The sequence below is a fragment of the Elephas maximus genome, chromosome 5 (genome assembly GCF_024166365.1).
Source record: "Elephas maximus indicus isolate mEleMax1 chromosome 5, mEleMax1 primary haplotype, whole genome shotgun sequence".
Lineage (NCBI taxonomy): Eukaryota > Metazoa > Chordata > Mammalia > Proboscidea > Elephantidae > Elephas > Elephas maximus.
In genome coordinates this window covers 55,165,573-55,184,844 of record NC_064823.1, presented here as the reverse complement: position 1 = coordinate 55,184,844, position 19,272 = coordinate 55,165,573, and the positions used below count along the sequence as shown (strand labels likewise).

General features: G+C 43.5%; 1 protein-coding gene across 2 annotated transcripts in view; it reads right to left on the bottom strand.

The window, feature by feature from the left end:
• TSPAN5 (tetraspanin 5) overlaps positions 1–19,272 on the bottom strand; it is a 212,764-nt gene that overhangs the window by 14,406 nt on the left and 179,086 nt on the right. For both annotated transcript variants that reach the window (XM_049885670.1, XM_049885671.1), the window contains exon 3: positions 2,256–2,402. In XM_049885670.1, the coding sequence (XP_049741627.1) occupies positions 2,256–2,402 (147 nt within the window). The remainder of the gene's footprint in view (positions 1–2,255; positions 2,403–19,272) is intronic.

Here is a 19,272-nt window from a genome sequence, read left to right as displayed (position 1 = left end):
ATTGGTTGACAACCCCATGATGTGTCAACACTCTCACCTTCTCGGCCCCAGGTTCCCTGTTTCCATTTGTCCAGTCTTCCTGTCCCTTTCTGCCTTCTCATCTTTGCTTTTGGGCTGGTGTGTCCACTAGTGTCCTGTGCCTGAACTGAACTACAAAGCACATTGCTCACGTGTGTTACTGTTGTCCCTACAGAACTTGCCTAATGATTGGCTGAAGGGTGAACCTAAGGAGTGACTTCAGTACTGAGTTAAAAGGGTGTCCAGGGGCCATACCCTTGGGGTTTCTCCAATCTCTGTCAGATCAGCAAGGCTGGTCGTTTTGTTTTGGTCTGTAATTCTGAATTTTGTTCTACATTTTTCTCTCGCTCTGTCCAGGACCCTTTGTGATCCCTGTTAGGGCATGGAGGCCTTTTTAAAACTGATAAAATAGTGGCAACAGGTAAGCATGACCTGAGGCCCAGTCAGGCTACAGAAAGACTCAGTGAGGTAAGCTCAGCATTTAGAGGAACCTCATGCCAAGAAGACTGGCAGGTTGGCAGGCCACGCATAGCAACAGGGCTCTCCTGGTGGCTCCATGGGCCTCTGACTAGGTGAAGAATGAAGTACTTGGTTTTGTGTGTGTGTGTGTGTGTGTGTGTGTGTGTAAGAGGGGAACTAGGAGATATAGGGCTACTCCCATCATAGGCCTATCTATACAGAACAGAGAACTCATTAAATTATACTGAAGACCAAGTATCCTTTAGTTTTCCCCGTTAGCATGAGTCACAAGACCTTTCAGGTTAAAAAGCCTCTTTCAAAACCTTCTCTGAGTCAGAAGCTGCCCAGATTCAGAATGGGATGCCCTGCGCAGAGTACAGTGAGGCCTTTCTTCTTAGGGATGTTCAAGAGAAGATGCCAGAGGGAGATATGGCAGAAATGGTGGGGACAGGAATCCCATACTCCATTGCTGTTGGGACTAGTTCTATTATATCCTATTATTTTAAATAAAAATATCCCTAGATGTTGTTGTGACAATGATGGCCTGTTACAGATGATATTGCACTAATATCATTCTCTAGAAATCCCTATGGTCTTCTCTCACCATAGGAAGGTGTGTTCTTTTGATCCTTTTCCCTCTTCTTGGATGAGGGAGTGGAGGTAGCTGTACTCAGGGCTGAGTGACAGGTGCTTCCGGAATACCAAGCTCTATACTGACAGGCACATCAGTTGACCTTTGGCTACACCAACCATACGTGTCAAACCTATTTAAGATGCATGTGTGTAAGCACACGCCATTTTGTTCTCCTTTGGAGCAATCTGCAAAGGAAAGGCTTTTACTTTTCATTCATTCTGTACTTGTAATACTTCTACATGGACCTGGGGGAGGATATTATAATCCTTTTTGGTTTTTTTACTGAAGCCTCTTTGTTTTTTATGTTTAAAAAATTACATAAGCATGTTATTTATAAAAGTTTTAAAGGAACATCTTTATACCTCTTCTTAAAATCTCTCCACAAATATTCAGGTTAACAGTGATCACACCTAACACTCCAAAGGGATCTAAAAATTAGGCTGGTCATACAAATGAGAACCATATACTGACAGAGTCCAAAGGAAATTTACCTTCTGACTGTTTCTCCTTATTCATCATAACCTGCTGCTTGACAGGTTTTAATCTGGACAGCTCACAGCCACCATGCTTATCCCTGAGCAGAGAAACCAGTTACCTGAACAGCTCTCTGCATACCTTGTGCTTAAAACCAAGCCAAAAAAAAAAAAAAAAAAAAAACCAAACCAGATTACAACTCATGGTGACCCCATGTGTGTCAGAATAGAACTGTGCTCCACAGGGTTTTCAATGGCTGATTTTTTTGGAATTGTATTTCAGGCCTTTCTTTTGAGGCATCTCTAGGTGGACTCAAACCACCAACCTTTCAGTTAACAGCCAAGTGCGTTAACCCTTTGCACCACCAGGGACCCTTTGTGTTTAAAAGACGAGAGGAAATTGTTTAAGAAAAATATATATACTTACCTTAGTCCGAAAGGTATTTTAGGGATCAGAATGCATAACACACGTGCATAAAAACCTCCATGAAAGGCATGGGGGTGGTATTTGGGGTGGGAGGAGAGGCAAGTGAGCCCTCTAAAAGAAAAGCATTGCCTCTGCCATATTTGTGCCTTTGGTTCAGCTCCCCGTCTTCCCTATAGATGCCGCGTCCTTGGGATGTGAGATAAGAGCTTGACTCTCAAGCTGCGAGCAGACAGTCAATACTTACAAACTTGAGAAGGAAAGTGTTTTCCCGGAGAGCTCCAATGCACCCTGCGAATCCCAAAATGAACATCACTCCTCCTACCACAAGAAAGAGCCAAACTGGGTCAAAACCGCCAAGATCGGTGATGGAAGAGATGTTGGACAGCACTCCCTGGGAAGAGAAAAGAACACACAACAAGGCACCAGGATGAGGGGTCAGTTTTTTGACCTGTGAGGATTACTGCACTTGTCTTTTTTACCCTCCCAAAGAAATACTTCACAAGTAGTCTGATTACCAGGTGCGATTAATACTTGAGAGATGCCACAAAATAAATAAAGAAGGAAAAGGAAGAAAAGAGATAGAGAAAGAAAGAAAATTAAAACTGCATTCTTTCCAAGGTCTGCATGTGTTCATAATTTTGGTAAGGCTATACAAAGCAAAAGAACTGACCCCAAGAAACTGCCTCACACCCTGTATGGCTCTAAGACATGGATGTTACCTTAGATTTCTATGTCCCCGAAAATAAGTGATATTGAGTAAAAAACAGGTGTGTAATGACAGGGGACACAACAGAGAACCCCTGAGGGAGCAGGAGAGCAGTGGGACGCAGACTCCAATTTCTCATAAGACCAGACTTAACAGTCTGAGACTGGACGGACCCTGGTGGTCATGGCTCCCAGACCTTCTGTTGGCCCAGGACAGGAACCATTCCCGAGGCCAACTCTTCAGACATGGATTGGACTAGACAATGGGTTGGAGAGGGATGCTGGTGAGGAGTGAGCTTCTTGGGTCAGGTGGACACTTGAGACTATGTTGGCATCTCCTGCCTGGAGGGGAGATGAGAGGGTGGAGGGGGTTAGAAGCTGGCGAAATGGACACAAAAAGAGAGAGTGGAGGGAGAGAGCGGGCTGTCTCATTAGGGGGAGAGTCATTGGGAGTGTGTAGCAAGGTATATATGGGTTTTTGTGTGAGAGACTGACTTGATTGGTAAACTTTCACTTAAAGCACAATAAAAATTATATAAAAAACAAAAACAAAAACAGGTGTGTAAGAAAAACACACTTCACAAGACCCAGGAAGGGGATCATCTTTAAGTCCTCAGGGAATGCTGATGTTAGACAATTGCCTACTTTACAGCCCTTATCACTTCTCAGGAAATAAGGGCAGACCTACTAGCTGAAAGCTAACAGAGCCGCCAGCCCCGCCACAAGCATCTATGACTTTTCAGAAAAACAAAACAAAACAAAACTGCAACTCAGGATCCACCCTTGAGTTATTAGGCCCAGACCCCAAAAGCCACATCAGTAGTTAGTGCTAAAGGCTCCACGTATAGTTACTGGGAAATTTCTTTACCACCATTTTTTAACAGTTGGAATTTAAAGCATTTACAAATCAAAAAGTTTCTCTCACTTCTAATCCTTTTATTCTCCTAACTCAAGCCTCTACCAAAGGAACCCAGAGTAATTTCATTTCTCCCTAAAGAATGCCACTTCTCTACTGAAATTCCTTCTCCCATAAGTGTGATATCACATCAAACACCACCCAGAACCATGCTAAGATGAGATTTTCTTCCCTCTTTTTTTAAATATGTAAGGTGCATATGTACTTTTCATTCACATGAAAGCCAGCTACTGTGATTCTGAAACTGTGGATGGATGTGAATCTTAAATATCCAATACCATCAATATTTTACAAACAATACAAAACACAGAAATAATTTCTTATCTTACTAAATTTGTTATGAACTCTCAAAATACCCCCAGAGTATATCATGGTATAGTTTACCGTAATGTCTTACTAGTAAACATTTTGTTTTCAAAACACTCCCCCAAATCTGGCAGAACAGACAGAATTCATCTAATTTAATACTTGATGAAAATGCTCAGAGTGGCCTGGTGACTTGCCCACCTATCAAACCCGCTGCTGCCCAACCGACTCCAACTCATGGTGACTCCAAATGTATCAGAGTAGAACTGTGTTCCATGGAATTTTCAATGACTGCTAGGTCTTTCTTCCAAGGTGTCTCTGGGTGGACTCAAACTTCCAACCTTTTGGTTAGCAGCCAAGTATGTTAACTGTTTGTACCACCCAGGGAATCCAAAGGACACACACTATTGATATTTTGGAAACAGAATAGGTGCTCTACTTCAGTAGTCTTTCCCTACTAAGTGGAATCGATGGTATAATTCTTCCCAGTCAGCACTAAGCAACCTCTGAGTTCAGAAGTTTTAAATTTCTCCATTTAAGGTTGTAAGAACATTTGGAGAGAAGTATTTTTCTGTTAGTTTTTCCCTTCGTTTTTTGGTTGGAACATCAACTTAAGAACGATTAAAAAAAACAAAAACAAAACAGTTGCCCTTGAGTCAATGCCAACTCATAAGTGACCCATGTGTGTTAGAGGCGAACTGTGCTCCGTAGAATTTTCAGTGGCTGATTTTTTGAAAGTAGATCGCCAGGCATTTACCTTTCGGACTAAGGTATTTCTTCAAAGGCACCCCCGGGTTGGCTCAAACTGCCAATCTTGATTAGCTGCCAAACGTGTTAACTCTTTGCACTACCCAGAGACTCCTAAGGACAATCACAAAAAAAAAACCAAAAACTAAACCTGTTGCCATTGAGTTGATTTCAACTCATGGCAACCCCATGTGTTACAGAGTAAAACTGCTCCATAGGGTTTTCTTGGCTGTAATCTTACAGAAGCCGATCACCAGACATTTCTTCTGCAGAGTCACTGGGTGAGTCTGAAGCGCCAACCTTTAGGTTAGTAGTCGAGTGTAAACCATTTGCACCACCTAGGGACCTACAGGAAACCCTGGTGGCATAGTGGTTAAGTGCTATGGCTGCTAGCCAAAGGGTTGGCAGTTCAGATCCACCAGGTGCTCCTTGGAAACCCTACAGGGCAGTTCTACTCTGTCCTATAGGGTCGCTATGAGTCGGAATCGACTCGACGGCAGTGGGTTTGGTTTTTGGTTAGGGACCTACAGAATAATAGGATACCAATAATAGAACACATATGAGGAAAAGCTAAAGGGCTCAAAATGCAAACTTAAACCTAAAAAAAAAAAAAAAAGGTCATGAGTTTAAATAAATTTGCAGAGAAGGGCAACATTTGAAAAGTTGTTTTAATTACAGGAGAAGTAGGATCAATTTATGTGACGAGGTAGCAGAGATGGCAATGGCTGGGACAGATGCCATTTCTATATAAAGAGGCCTTTCTAGTATCACCAGGTTATTAGAAATGGATCAGAGAAGGCTGAGAAACATAGAAGAGAACCTCCTCCCTCAGAAAAGCTGAAGCCGTGACTGATTGTCAGCAGGGCTCTAGGAGGGATTCCTAAACTGGATGAGAAATTGGGACTTCCAACTTTAAGACTATTCTATGATCTCCCCCATTTTTAATGAGTTTTTTATTTGTGACTCACACTCAAGTCTGAGCAAAGATCAGATTGTTCCCAAACACTCCTCCGTGATCCACTTCTGTGCACAAAGATCTCAGAGGATCAGAGAGACAATTATCGGGCAATCCAGGCAAACAAGGCAAACAGACACACCTGTGCCTGAAATTATCCCTCCTCTCAAAAGACAAAAAGAGCAGCATCCCAACTGCCAGTAGACTCTGGATCATTTGTCCTCTCTGGGTTTAATTTGGGGGATGAGGATTTGGCTTTTCGGACTGTCTTAATCATCTAGTGCTGCAATAACAGAAATACCCCAAGTGGATGGCTTTAACAAAGAAGTTTATCTTTTCAGAGTAAAGTAGGCTAAAAGTCCAAATTCAGGGCCTCAGCTCCAGGGAAAGGCGTTCTCTGTTGGCTCTGGAGGAAAATCCTTGTCCTCAATCCTCTCATGGTCGAGGAACTTCTCAGGCGCAGGGACCCCATGCCCGAAGGACGCCCTCTGCTCCTGGTGCTGCTTTCTTGGTGGTATGAGGTCCCCAACTCTCTGCTTGCTTCCCTTTCCTTTTTACCTCTTGAGAGATAAAAGGTGGTGCAGACCACATCCCAGGGAAACTCCCTTTACCTTGAATCAGGGAGGCAATCTGAGTAAGGGTGGTGTTACAATCCCACCCTGGTCCTCTCAACATAAAATTACAACCACCAAATGGAGGACAACCACACAATACTGGGAATCATGGCCTAACCAAGTTGATACACACATTTTGCGGGGGACATAATTCAATCCAAGAAACTGATGAACTCATTTTAATACTTTCTCTCCCCATCCTTCAGGGGCAGTTTTAATAGAGAGAGACCTCAACTGTTTCCATACAAACAATAATCATTTGGAGGCCTAACTGGACTGTAGATTCTACTCATCTAATCCTAAATTCTGGCAAAAGACCGGGCTGGAAACAAGACAGTGAGAGCTTGGGGAAATAACATTCTGCAAAGCATAGAAAAGACTACCAAGAACTTTAACATATTCAGAATATACCCAGGTAGTTATCAGCTGAAAACGAACGCACATCTGAAACACAAAGTGTGGAAATCAATGCCCAATGACCAGTTTTCTTTTCCAGGGCATTAGACTTACTTCACGAAGATGGAAATGTGAAAAAAGATGTACTCCTTCACCTGTGAAAAGTTTCCAAATATTCACTGATGAGCAGCCTTACTGCTGGCTACACAGAGATTAAAGAGTACCTGAACAGAATCCTGGGAACAATAACTTGGATGACAAAAAACAGTGGGGAACTGATAGTTCAGACTTCTGTTGTCTTAAGGATGGAGTCCCTCACTAGACTTTTTAATTTTTTTAAGCTCAATTTGACAAATGAGGAGGAAGCACTAGAACATGTCTACTGAAGAATAATTATAATTAAAGTTTGTAGCCGACAAGAAGCTGGAAGAAAAAAAATCTAAGATTACAGTTAAATCTGCCAAGTGATTTAAAATATACACTCAGACTCGGGGTAAATCCTCAAGAATGCCCAAGAACAACACCAGCAGACACCTATTCTTCTGGGAATCTGCGAGCACCACCCTCTTCTTCTGGGAACAGTACCTCCGCTTCTTTTAAGGGTCCCTCCCCCTCCCAGTTCACTCTATGACCCCCGCAGAGTTGCCACATTCTCATATGACCCTCTGCCCTCATGATTGCCGAGAAGCCTGAATGCCTTCCCTGTGATTCCAGGACTTAAACAGACATCTCCAGTAGGTAAGCTATAAAATATCAAAGTTAGGAGCTATGTGCCACCTGTTTTTCACCATGTGGAGAAAGTCAGTCTGCAGTGAAAAATAGAAAGCCAGTGCTTTGGTGAGTTCGAACTTCCAGTTAATAGCCGAGCGCTTAAACACTGTGCCACCAGGGCTCCTCTAAGAACAAGGACGGGGAGGAAAAAGCCTGGTGGTATTGTAATCCTTGGTTCCCCAGTTGTTCCTGGCCTGTCCTTGAGTTCTGTGAGTCACCCTCAGGATCATTATAATACTTTCCCTTGATTGCTTAAACTGGTTCTATTTGGGTCTGCATTTCCATCTGAGGAGTCTCATACAATACAACAAAAGCTTTGAATAAGTGCATCAACTCAGCGTTATCAATGAAATTCACAGTTCTAGTTGGAACTTTTAGGTACTTTATTATTGACAAATAATACACTGTTTAAGTCTCAATTCTTGGGTTTAAATATCAACTTTTTAAAACCCTAACTTACTGAAAAAAATAAATATAAAATGTCACTTGGCTAGCGTCTTCAGTACCTAGAAATGCCGCTTATGCTAGAAATGTACACACAGGGCCAACCTCTGCATCCCAGTAGTAAGCTCTTACTCTTCTCCTACCTGAATACTACAGGCAAAGCTCTGGGGTTAAAGACGCCCAGGCTACTGGATTTTGTGGATAAAGTCAGAAAAGCTGAGTCTAAGAGGAATGGGCATAAATGGATGAAAAGGACTCCCTGAAAAGAGAAGCAGAGCAGTTAGCCACATGTACTCATTTCCTTTAACCATTTAGTTAAAGGTGGGATTCTTAACAGTAGTATCAGAGGAAGAAATAGAGTTGGAATGAGAGAGAGCCAGAGACCAAGATTATAGGTCACAAGAAAAATACATTCAAAAGAGTATACAGATTCAAGAATATGGAAAGAATCCTTATATTCTCTATTAATATGTTGTTAAAATGATATTAATAAAAACAGCATATGAATAATTTTTCATATTCAAAATATATGTTCCTATCTTTACATTCTTATGACCCTCAGGCCCCTCTCCCTGCCTCCAGGTCTGCAGTTGTTGCTGCAGCAGGCAGCAAAGGCAAATCAAATAGAACACACCATAAAGTACTGCTATAAAGACAAGATGAATCCTAGCCAATTAAAAAAAAAAGTTTAAAGAAACAAGTATATCCAGCAAATTGACCATTTTGCAAATTAGATTTTGGACAACCACCTCTTGACATATCAATTTGGAGCCTTTAAGAGACAATCCTCCAATGAAAATAGGAGATTGCCATTATCTACTACGTAAGAGACGGTATCTCTCAGAACTCAGCAAGAAGACCAATACGTGTCTAAAAAGAAAGAAGACACGTTAATGGAACATGTCTGAGACAATATCACTTCAACAGAAGTTTAGAGAGCTGAGGAACAAAAATGTATCGATGGGCGTCTATCACAGCACAAGGAAGACTCTGACAGTCCAGCCACTTAGACAAGCAAGCTCTAGAGTGGGGCAGAGAGAGCACTCAGGTTCACCCACTTCCTGCACAAACCATCCTGTACTGCACTCAAGTCCATATGGCTCACCTACAATTTTCCCTAGAACCCTAGAGCAAAGAAAACTGGGTACCTGGACAAGGGCTAGCTGTAGGGCAGACAGACACAACAGGATAGTACAATACAGACCACCTTGTCCTTGAATCCCAAGTTCCACTACTTATGACCTGTGTGATCTTCAGTAAGTTAGCTTACCTAAACGCCAATTCCTACATCTGTGAAGTGCTACCTGATGTCAAAGGTTATTATGAGGATAAAGGAAGTAATCCAAGTAAATCCAAATGCTATGCTTGGCATATGACAGCATGCAATAAAATTTTATCCCATCTTGATTGTTATCACTATCATATCAAAACAAGAGGGAGACATAGCAGGGGTATCTAACCCAACTACGTGGGAGATGAATCTATTTTGCTGTGGCACTTGCCCTGCCTGAGCCCCTGTTGTGAATTGAATTGTGTCCCCCAAAAGACCACATTGAAGTCTTAACTCCTGTACTTGTGAATGTGACCTTGTTTGGGGAAATGGGACCTTTCTTTGAAGATATAGTAAAACTTGTGGAAGTTAGAACCTGTGTAAGTCAGAAACCTCAAATATTTTCCACTAAAAGGAGTGACAGAGAAGTAGTAAGACTGCACCCTGCCAAAGGCAGAAAACTCATGAGACCCAGAAAAACCAGGCAGTCCTGTCAAGTTCCAGCTCTCACAGGTTTCACTGTATTATCAGTTAAGTCACACTGGAGTAGGATGCATCCTAGTCCTAAGATCTCTGAGTGGTGTCTTATGAAAGGGGAGAACAGATGCAGAGTCAGGGTCACACATAGGGGAAGACAGGCACCTGTGACAACAGAGGCAGATGCATCTATCAGTAGCAAAGGAACACCAAGGGCTGTCAGCAGCCACCAGAAACAAGGAAAGTGGCAGGAAAAAGTTCCCCTCAAAGCTCTCAGAAGGAATTGGCACAGTCAACATCCTGATTTAGATGTCTAGCCTCCAGAACCTTGAGAAAATAAATTTCTGTTCTTTAAAACCCCCCTCCCCTGCACTTGGGTGATATTTTGTTATGGCAGCTCTAGGAAACTAAGGCAGCCCCTTCTAAGGAATGCCACAGCCACATCTGAGGATCATGCCTAGTGGAGGTGGCAGTAATTGACTTACCTAAACAGACTGTCTTTCTTTGGGCATTGGAAATAACCTGAAAGATGCACAGAGAAAAGGCAGAAGAGGGAAGCCAGGAGTCAGCAGAAGCCACGAGTAGGTGGAAGCTAAGAGTATATGGAAGTGGTGCAGTGGAGAAATGAGCACAGAGAAGTTAGTCAACACGGTAACCCTTTCAGGACTGGCAGTATACATAGCTACCACTTATTTTTTGTACCTCTGGGGTTTATTGGGAAGCTACTGTCTCACTGCCAGTACGTGCTGCTGGCAAACAGGGACCTATATAACAGTTTGAAATGGAAGAAAAAGCATGTGCCGCAAATTACTGTTTTTACAGGGTATTGTATGAGGTGGTGCTGAATCAATGAATTTTTGGTAGGAAAAACATGAATTGTGGAAATTTTTATTTGGTACACACATGTACCTCTGGACTTGGCGGGGGGAGGGTTGAATTTGTGTTCAGAACTGGTGTACATATGTACTTCTGGACTCTGAGGGTATGATTTGTGAAATGAGGCATAAAACAAAAACCATATTACCTACCAAAAATTCAGACGCACTCAATGATTCAGCATGCCCTCCATTACTAAAAATACATGTTGCTGGGTGCCGTCAAGTCAGTCTGACTCCTAGCAACCCTATGTACAACAGAATGAAATACTGCCCAGTCCTGGGCCATCCTCACAATCTTTTCTTATGATTGAGCCCATTATTGCAGTCATTGTGTCAATCCGTCTCATTGAGGGTCTTCCTCTTTTTCACTGACACTCTACTCTACCAAGCATGATGTCCTACTCCAGGGATAGGTCACTCCTGATAATATGTCCAAAGTATGAGAGACAAAGTCTCACCATCCTCGCTTCTGAGAAGCTTTCGGACCGTACTCCTTCCAAGACAGATTTGTTTGTTTTTCTGGCAGTCCATGGTATATTTCATATTCTTTGCCAACACCATAATTCAAAGGCATCAACTCTTCTTCTGTCTTCCTTATTCATTGTCCAGCTTTCGCATGCATACGAGGCGACTGAAAACACCATGGATTGGGTCAGGTGCACTTTGGACTCCAAGGTGACATCTTTGCTTTTTAACACTTTGAACACATAGTATCAACAAAAAATTAAAAGGAAAAAAAATTGGGTCATGAATGGGGTAAGGACGCTGTAGCAATCAGCAACAGGGTCACCAAGATGGTGGCACACTCAACTAGGAGCAAGGCTGCCTCTACTGCCGAACTTTTGACTGGGTACACTGGTTGCTGAAGATTCACTGCCCCCAAATGACCTACTTGCTGAACCACCCATGCAAGATCTGGTTGTTTAAGGGTTTGATGAACACAGTATATCTCAGTAAGAGTCTGAAAAATTAGCCAACCTTCCCTCAAAACCCATCTCCTTATCAGCACCTCATTCAGCTATCTCTGGAATTTAGGCAGCTTCTCCCTCATAGTTCTGCAATAAAGCAGTATGTTCTGTGTAACTATCTCTTCTTGGAAGATGTTTCCACACAAATGCAGGCATGAAAAGGCAAACAAACTTCAGATGGGTCTCAAGCCAACAAACTTCAGAAATGCCTGTGATTTTGTCATTGCCAGCACAGAGTGCCCTCTGTGTTTCACCTGGCAAGCTTCAGTTTCTTCTCTCCCAACCCACACGGAAAAGAAATGCAAAAATTGCATTAAGAAGCCCCCGGGATCTGGGACTCTTCTGCTTTTACATATACAAGCACATTTCTTCAAAGCGCTGGATGAGGAACAGACAGGCATATGAAATGTTCAATCAAAGCCAGCCTAGATGTACTCCTTAGAGACTTAGGAGACTGGGTCCTGATTCACCCATTCCTCCATCAACTAGATCCTACTGGGTAGAACTGGCAACTGTTTGCCTGGAGTAAGAGGAGAGAAGCCTTTTCCTTGAGACAGTCTAAGTAATGGTGACAAAATATGACATTTTAAAGAAAATGCAGCTTCTCAGAGAGGGGTGTCCTGAAGAGTTAGAACTAATGTTTCAAACAATATCCACAAGAAGATCAAGATGGCACTCACAGGTCCACAGGGAAGCCTGCCCCTATAAAAACTCATCAAAGTTCCTCAAAGAAAGTTACAGGGCAAAGATACTGCAAAACCCAAAACATCCATCTTGCTCTCTGAGGAGTTTCTGCAGATGCCAGAGACAGAACTGGGCACAAGGAGAAAAGAGCTTGCTTGGACCCTAACAGGCCAGGGAGATACAAGAGCTGAAGGCAGCATAATGCCTGGCTGGGTGAAGAGACATGTACACAGACAGACTAGCTGCTGTAAAGGTATGGATTTCCCATTCTTTCTCATAAAAGAGGTCATCATAAAAAATGGCCACAATCTGCCTTTGGTGAGAGAGTTGGAGAGGCAGTCATTTGTTAAGCAGCCAGTTGCCATTTAGTCAATTTCAACTAAAGCGATGCCATGTGTGTCACAGTAGGACTGTGCTGATTTTCAATGGCTGATTTTTTGGAAGTAAATCACCAGGCCTTTCTTCCAAGGTGCTCCTGGGTGGACTTGAACCTTTCAGGTAGCAGCTGAGCTCGTTAACCATTTGTACCACCCAGAGACTCCAGTCACCTCTTAGGTCTCAATAAAATCCTGTAATCAAGCAGCTGCTGGGGGAGCCAGCTGTGGTAAGTGCTGTCAGCTGGTGCTGTGCACAGGCAGGGAAACCACATCACCACACACACTAGTGCAAATGACAGCCTGTAAAAACACAAGAACACACCCACTGGCAAAAGCGTCCCACTTCAGGCACTCCCATTTCCTGGCCACTCTGCAGGCATTTTCATTTGTATACTCAGAAGATGGGAGATCCACCCAGGAACATTCCTGTCTGACTAAAAAGTTCACACTGAAATAGTTAATAGAGGTTCTGATCATGGTGCCCCAAAAATAACATGAAAAAAGCCTAGTCTAGTCTAGTGGCAGGTGATCACTGTGGTTTAAAAAAAAAACAAACCCATTGCTGTTGAGTCGATTCTGACTCATAACGACCCTCTAGGACAGAGTAGAACTGCCCCATAGAGTTTCCAAGGAGCACTTGGTGGATTTGAACTGCCAACCTTTTGGTTAGCAGCCATTGCACTTAACCACTACGCCACCAGGGTTTCCCTTCCCACTGTGGCTTAGGGCCTCAGAAATATGTAACTCATTCATTTATTCAGCACTTTCATGGGGATCACCTGTAAGGTGCCAGGTATTTTGTTAGTCTTGGGGTATTTGCAGTAAAAGACAGGTACCCCCTCAGAAGCTGAGACAAGTTCAGTATAAAATGTGCTGGGGCAGAGTTCTTAACTCTGGGTGTCATGAGGGCACAGAGGAGAGGGACAGCTAATGCCAACTTTCTGCTACCAGACCCAGGAGAGGCAGCAGGTCATATCGGCAGGTGTGATGACACAGGGACAGAACCTGGCCCAGTGAGGGTTCCCTATGTGAGTGTGACACGTAGCAAGAGAAGACTGAAAGGCTGGTAGAAGCAGGGCAGGGTTCGTATCTGAAGGCATTTTGAGCAGATGAAGGCCCAGGTCTGATTTCCATTTAGAAAGCTCCTTGGAGCAGCAGGAAGGTTAGATGGAAGAAGCACAGGTGGACTTGTGGTGATCCAGGTGAGGTATGCTGAAAGCTGGAACCAAGGCAGCAGAAGAGCTACACCACTGAACACTTACTCTATGCCAGGCACTGGGCTACCTGGATCATTTAAGCCTCACAATACACCTACCAGGTAGTACCAGGTAGGTACTGTTATCCATGCTTTATCAACTAAGAGACAGATACAGGGATATCGAGTGACCTGCCAAGGTCACCCAGGTAAGAAAGTAGCAGAGCAGGGGTCTGAGCCAGGCAGCCTCCCCCAGAGTTGGTTTTAACCACCATACTATACTGCCTAAAGACAGCAAGTAGCAGGGGCAAGAAGGCTCTTATTTACATCTTAACATCGTATATCTGTTTCTAAAATTTTAAAGAAAATATGTAACATGATGTTGTCGTTGTTGTTGTTAGGTGCCGTCGAGTCGGTTCCGACTCATAGCAACCCTATGCACAACAGAACGAAACACTGCCCGGTCCTGCACCATCCTTACAATCGTTATGCTTGACCTATTGTTACAGCCAATGTGTCAATCCACCTCGTTGAGGGTCTTCCTCTTTTCTGCTGACCCTGTACTTTGCCAAGCATGATGTCCTTCTCCAGAGACTGATTCCTCCTGACAATATGTCCAAAGTATGTAAGACGCAGTCTCGCCATCCTTGCTTCCAAGGACCATTCTGGTTGTACTTCTTCCAAGACAGATTTATTCGTTCTTCTGGCAGTCCACGGTATGTTCAATATTCTTCGCCAACACCACAGTTCAAAGGCATCAACTCTTCTTTGGTCTTCTTTATTCATTGTCCAGCTTTCACATGCACATGATGAGATTGAAAACACCATGGCTCGGGTCAGGCGCACCTTAGTCTTCAAGGTGACATCTTTGCTCTTCGACATTTTAAAGGGGTCCTTTGCAGCAGATCTGCCCAATGCAGTGCGCCTTTTGATTTCTTGACTGCTGCTTCCATGGCTGTTGATTGTGGATCCAAGTAAAATGAAATCCTTGACAACTTCATTCTTTTCTCCGTTTATCATGATGTTGCTCATTGGTCCAGTTGTAAGGGTTTTGTTTTCTTTATGTTGAGGTGCAATCCATACTGAAGGCTGTGATCTTTGATCTTCATTAATAAATGCTTCAAGTCCTCTTCACTTTCAGCAAGTAAGGTTGCGTCATCTGCATAACGCAGGTTGTTAATGAGTCTTCCTCCAATCCTGATGCTCTGTACTTCTTCATACAGTCCAGCTTCTCGGATTATTGCTCAGCATACAGATTGAATAGGTATGGTGAAGCAATACAACCCTGGCGCACGCCTTTCTTGACTTTAAACCAATCAATATCCCCTTGTTCTATCAGAACAAGTGCCTCTTGATCTATGTAAAGGTTCCTCATGAGCACAATTAAGTGTTCTGGAATTCCCATTCTTCGCAGTGTTATCCACAGTTTGTTATGACCCATACAGTCGAATGCCTTTGCATAGTCAATAAAACAAAGGTAAACATCCTTCTGGTATTCTCTGCTTTCGGCCAGGATCCATCTGACATCAGCAATGATATCCCTGGTTCCACGTCCTCTTCTGAAACTGGCCTGAATTTCTGGCAGTTCTCTGTCGATATACTGCTGCAACCATTTTTGAATGATCTTCAGCAAAATTTTGCTTGCATGCGATATTAATGATATTGTTCTATAATTTCCACATTCAGTTGGATCTCCTTTCTTGGGATTGGCATAAATATGGATCTCTTCCAGTCAGTTGGCCAGGAAGCTGTCGTCCATGTTTCTTGGCATAGACAAGTGAGCACCTCCAGCACTGCATCTGTTTGTTGAAACATCTCAACTGATATTCCATCAATTCCTGGAGCCTTGTTTATCGCCAATGCCTTCAGAGCAGCTTGGACTTCTTCCTTCAGTACCATCAGTTCCTGATCATATGCTACCTCTTGAAATGTTTGAACTTTGACTAATTCTTTTTGGTATAATGACTCTGTGTATTCCTTCCATCTTCTTTTGATGCTTCCTGCATCATTTAATATTTTCCCCATAGAATCCTTCACTATTGCAACTTGAGACTTGAATTTTTTCTTCAGTTCTTTCAGCTTGAGAAACACCAAGCATGTTCTTTCCTTTTGGTTTTCCATGTCCAGCTCTTCGCACATGTCATTATAATACTTTACTTTGTCTTCTCAAGCCACCCTTTGAAATCTTCTGTTCAGTTCTTTCACGTCATCAATTCTTCCTTTTGCTTTAGCTGCTTGACATTCAAGAGCAAGTTTCAGAGTCTCCTCTGACATCCATCTTGGTTAGAATGGTATTATTCTTGCCTCAGGTTTGACTGAGTATTACCCGAAAACTGTAAGTGAGTAGGAGACAAGACCACCCCCTCCACACACACCGGCACCTGCAGAAAAAGACGTTTTTATTTCTTGCACGCCTCAGTGAAATCGAACATATAAAAAGTGTTGAGGGAGGCCTGAGTCAGGAGACTGAGATTTCTCCAGAGACAGCAGCTGCTGTGCTGTGCACCACTCCCCCTCTAGGGGGCAGCTTTCTTCTCACTCTAAACCTAGTGAGGGGCTTCAAGGGTACCATAGGAGAGCTCTGATGTTGTTCTCCGCAGATGAGGGACAGTAATTAGGGCCTGACTCAAGCCACGGAAGGGACCTGCAGGCCTAGGTGTGACTCCCGCCCGGGACACTGAGAAAGGGGCAGAGGCAGAGAGAAGACGAGATGAGATAAGAAGGGCTGGCCTACTGCTCTGGTGTCTGGCCAGGTGAGGGCAATCTGGTAGGACTGGCCCTACTCCCAAATGAGTGTGTCCAGGAGAAAAGATGAGGGCAGTACAAGACAGGCAGCTTGGGATTGTCCTCGACTCTGCCCGATGGGGCCGCCTGCAGGGGAGAGAAGAAACCTTATGAGGCAGAGTTCAGAGGTGCAGTGGCCGAGGAAGACGACCAGGGATAAGCAGAGTTCCCAGAAGGCCATCCAGACTAGAGATATTGTCAAACCCAAGGGAACTGCCAGACACACGGACTCAGCAGAAAAGCTTCAAAAAGACCAAGACATCATCTGCTTTACTATCTGCCAGGCCCAGAGAACAAGGCCGCCAGGCCAAGCAAGAAGTATCCTATTCCTTTACCTTTCCTTCCTTCCCCACCCTCATTTTTGCCCTGGCAGGAAATGGGCAGAAGAGCCAACTAGTGAGGGCTAGGGTTAGGCTAGGGCGGAGAGAGGAGGAAGCTAAAGCCAACTCCCTCCCCTCTTCAGTGGGCCCAAGCCTGCTCAATCTGGGCAAGGGAGAAGGTTTTAAAGCTAAGTTACAGCTGGACATTCTAATTACTAATTGGTCCTGTATCTGTGCCTCTGAGTAAGAAGAGGGCTGTGATATCTGAGAGTGAACAGTAAGGCACAGAAATGTTGTCCCACCTGAATTTTCATTCCTGAGAAATCCCTCAGAATAAAGTGGGAAAGGGACACCTGAGGAGAGAACAATTAAGGCTTTTTTGAATGTATTCATGTGTTTGTTGGCCATACTGGAGGCCATTTTTCAGGGACTGAGCAAGAGTTGCCCGGTTTCCAGCTTTTTAGATACAGTGGAGAATTGGGGAAGATTTTTGAGATGATTGAGGAAGAGAGATGATGACAAACTTACTACATTTCAGTCAATAAAGTGAAACCATCAAAGATGTAATTTCAGCATCTCAGAAATGTCTCCTTAAAGTAGTTTCATACCCAAGAATCTACTTCCTGTTCCAGTTATCTGAGTAACCACTTCCACCTACTGCCTCCCTTTGGCTACGAAAACTTGGATCTGCCTGAATCACTGACTTTCATTGTCTCTAATTTCCCTTTCTGGGAAAATAGGGAAAGCTTTTCCAAAGTGAGCCTAATATATGATTTTGACAGGAAGCAACTGGAGGGCACTGAAACCAGACTTATATTTAAGATAATGGGCAGGGAAAACCCCTCCAGGAAAAAGAAACATCACCATCTGTAGAAACACCAAGCAGGAAAACAACATGGAGCTAGGGCTCTCCTGATTTCCTGTTTCCCTCCTGGGATCAGTGCTAGGCACAAACTCCTTTCCTTCCAGCCTGCCCCTACAAAGCCCAACCAAAGGAGAGTGATGGAGGATACTGGACGACTAGACAGGGAGCTGGGAGGGGAAGGGCCAGGCTTCTCCTTTAACTTCTCCGAGCCTCAGTTTCCCCATTCCTGAAAATGTCATCTTTCTCCTTAAGTTTAACCTGAGAAATTCTAGAGATCATGAAAGGGAAAAGCTAAATCCCTTTACTAAGTGCTATTTTTTTTCCTGTGTAGCATTTTTCAATGTATAAAAGCTCCTTTACATATTCTCATTCATTTAGTCTACAAACATCTTCTGCATGACCATGATACAACTGGCACTGGACTAGGAACTAGGCATAAAAGTACAAAGTAGACAGGCCTTTAAGGAGTTTTCTGGCCAGACAAGCCAGTCCTGGGCCCCTGAACTCACACCGAGGTTCAGGGAAGGGCATTTTTCCTACTCTGAAAAGCAGTGTCCTCCTCCATGCCCCCAACAACTCTGCCAGCAACACTTTCACTTGTATTATATCACTCTCCCTCTTGCTCCCACATAAACAGAGTAATAAGCACAAAGTTGGGCAAAATGGAAAATAACTCTACCAAGGAAAAGGAAAAGTACCCTAAATTTTCCCATGAAATGAATCATATATAGATTTCCAGTTTTATGAAAGAAATTGTGGTTGTTTTCTGTACCAATATCTAGAATTTATAGATTTGCTGTGTCTAACACTGTACCATCAAACCAGACATCAGAAGCTGCTATGTAATTTACCTCCTTTTATGCTGTAAGAATTGCTACTAGAGATCTGAAGTGACTCTGGCATCTAGAACTGAATGATACAGGCCACAAAACAGCCAAACCAAAAACCAAACCCATTGCCGTTAAGTAGATTCCGACTCATAGTGACCCTACAAGACAGAGTAGAACTGTTAAAAACCAAACTGTTTGCCATCAAGTCGATTCTGACTCACAGAGACCCTACAGGACAGAGTAGAACTGCCCCATAAGGTTTCCAAGGAGTGCATGGTGGAATCGAACTGCCAACCTTTTGGTTAGCAGCCGTAGCTCTTAACAAAATAGCCAGGGTCTAAAAAAATGCTTTCTTCATTCATTTGCTCATTCCCTTTGATATAAACAATATTTCTTGAGCACCTATATGTGCCAGTTAATGTTCAAGGTTCTGGAATTCAACAGTAAAAAAAAAAAAAGTTTTCTGTGTTCACAGAATTTATTTTCTAGAGGAGAAAGAGAGACTACTTGTTAGACCATAAGCGGTAAGTCCTAGGAGGAAAGAATGTAGGGAAGGGGGAAGGAAGCGCTGGGTGCAGGGTGAGGGTGCTACTTTCAATAACCCAGGAAGGCCTATCAACAAAGGTGACCTCGACCTGGAAATAAAAGAAAGCGTCAATGTGGACATCTGGGGGAGTGTACCAGGCAGAAGATGAGCAAGCGCCGAAGCCCTGAGAGGACAGCATGCCTGGGATATTGGAAGAATGGAAAGGTGACCAG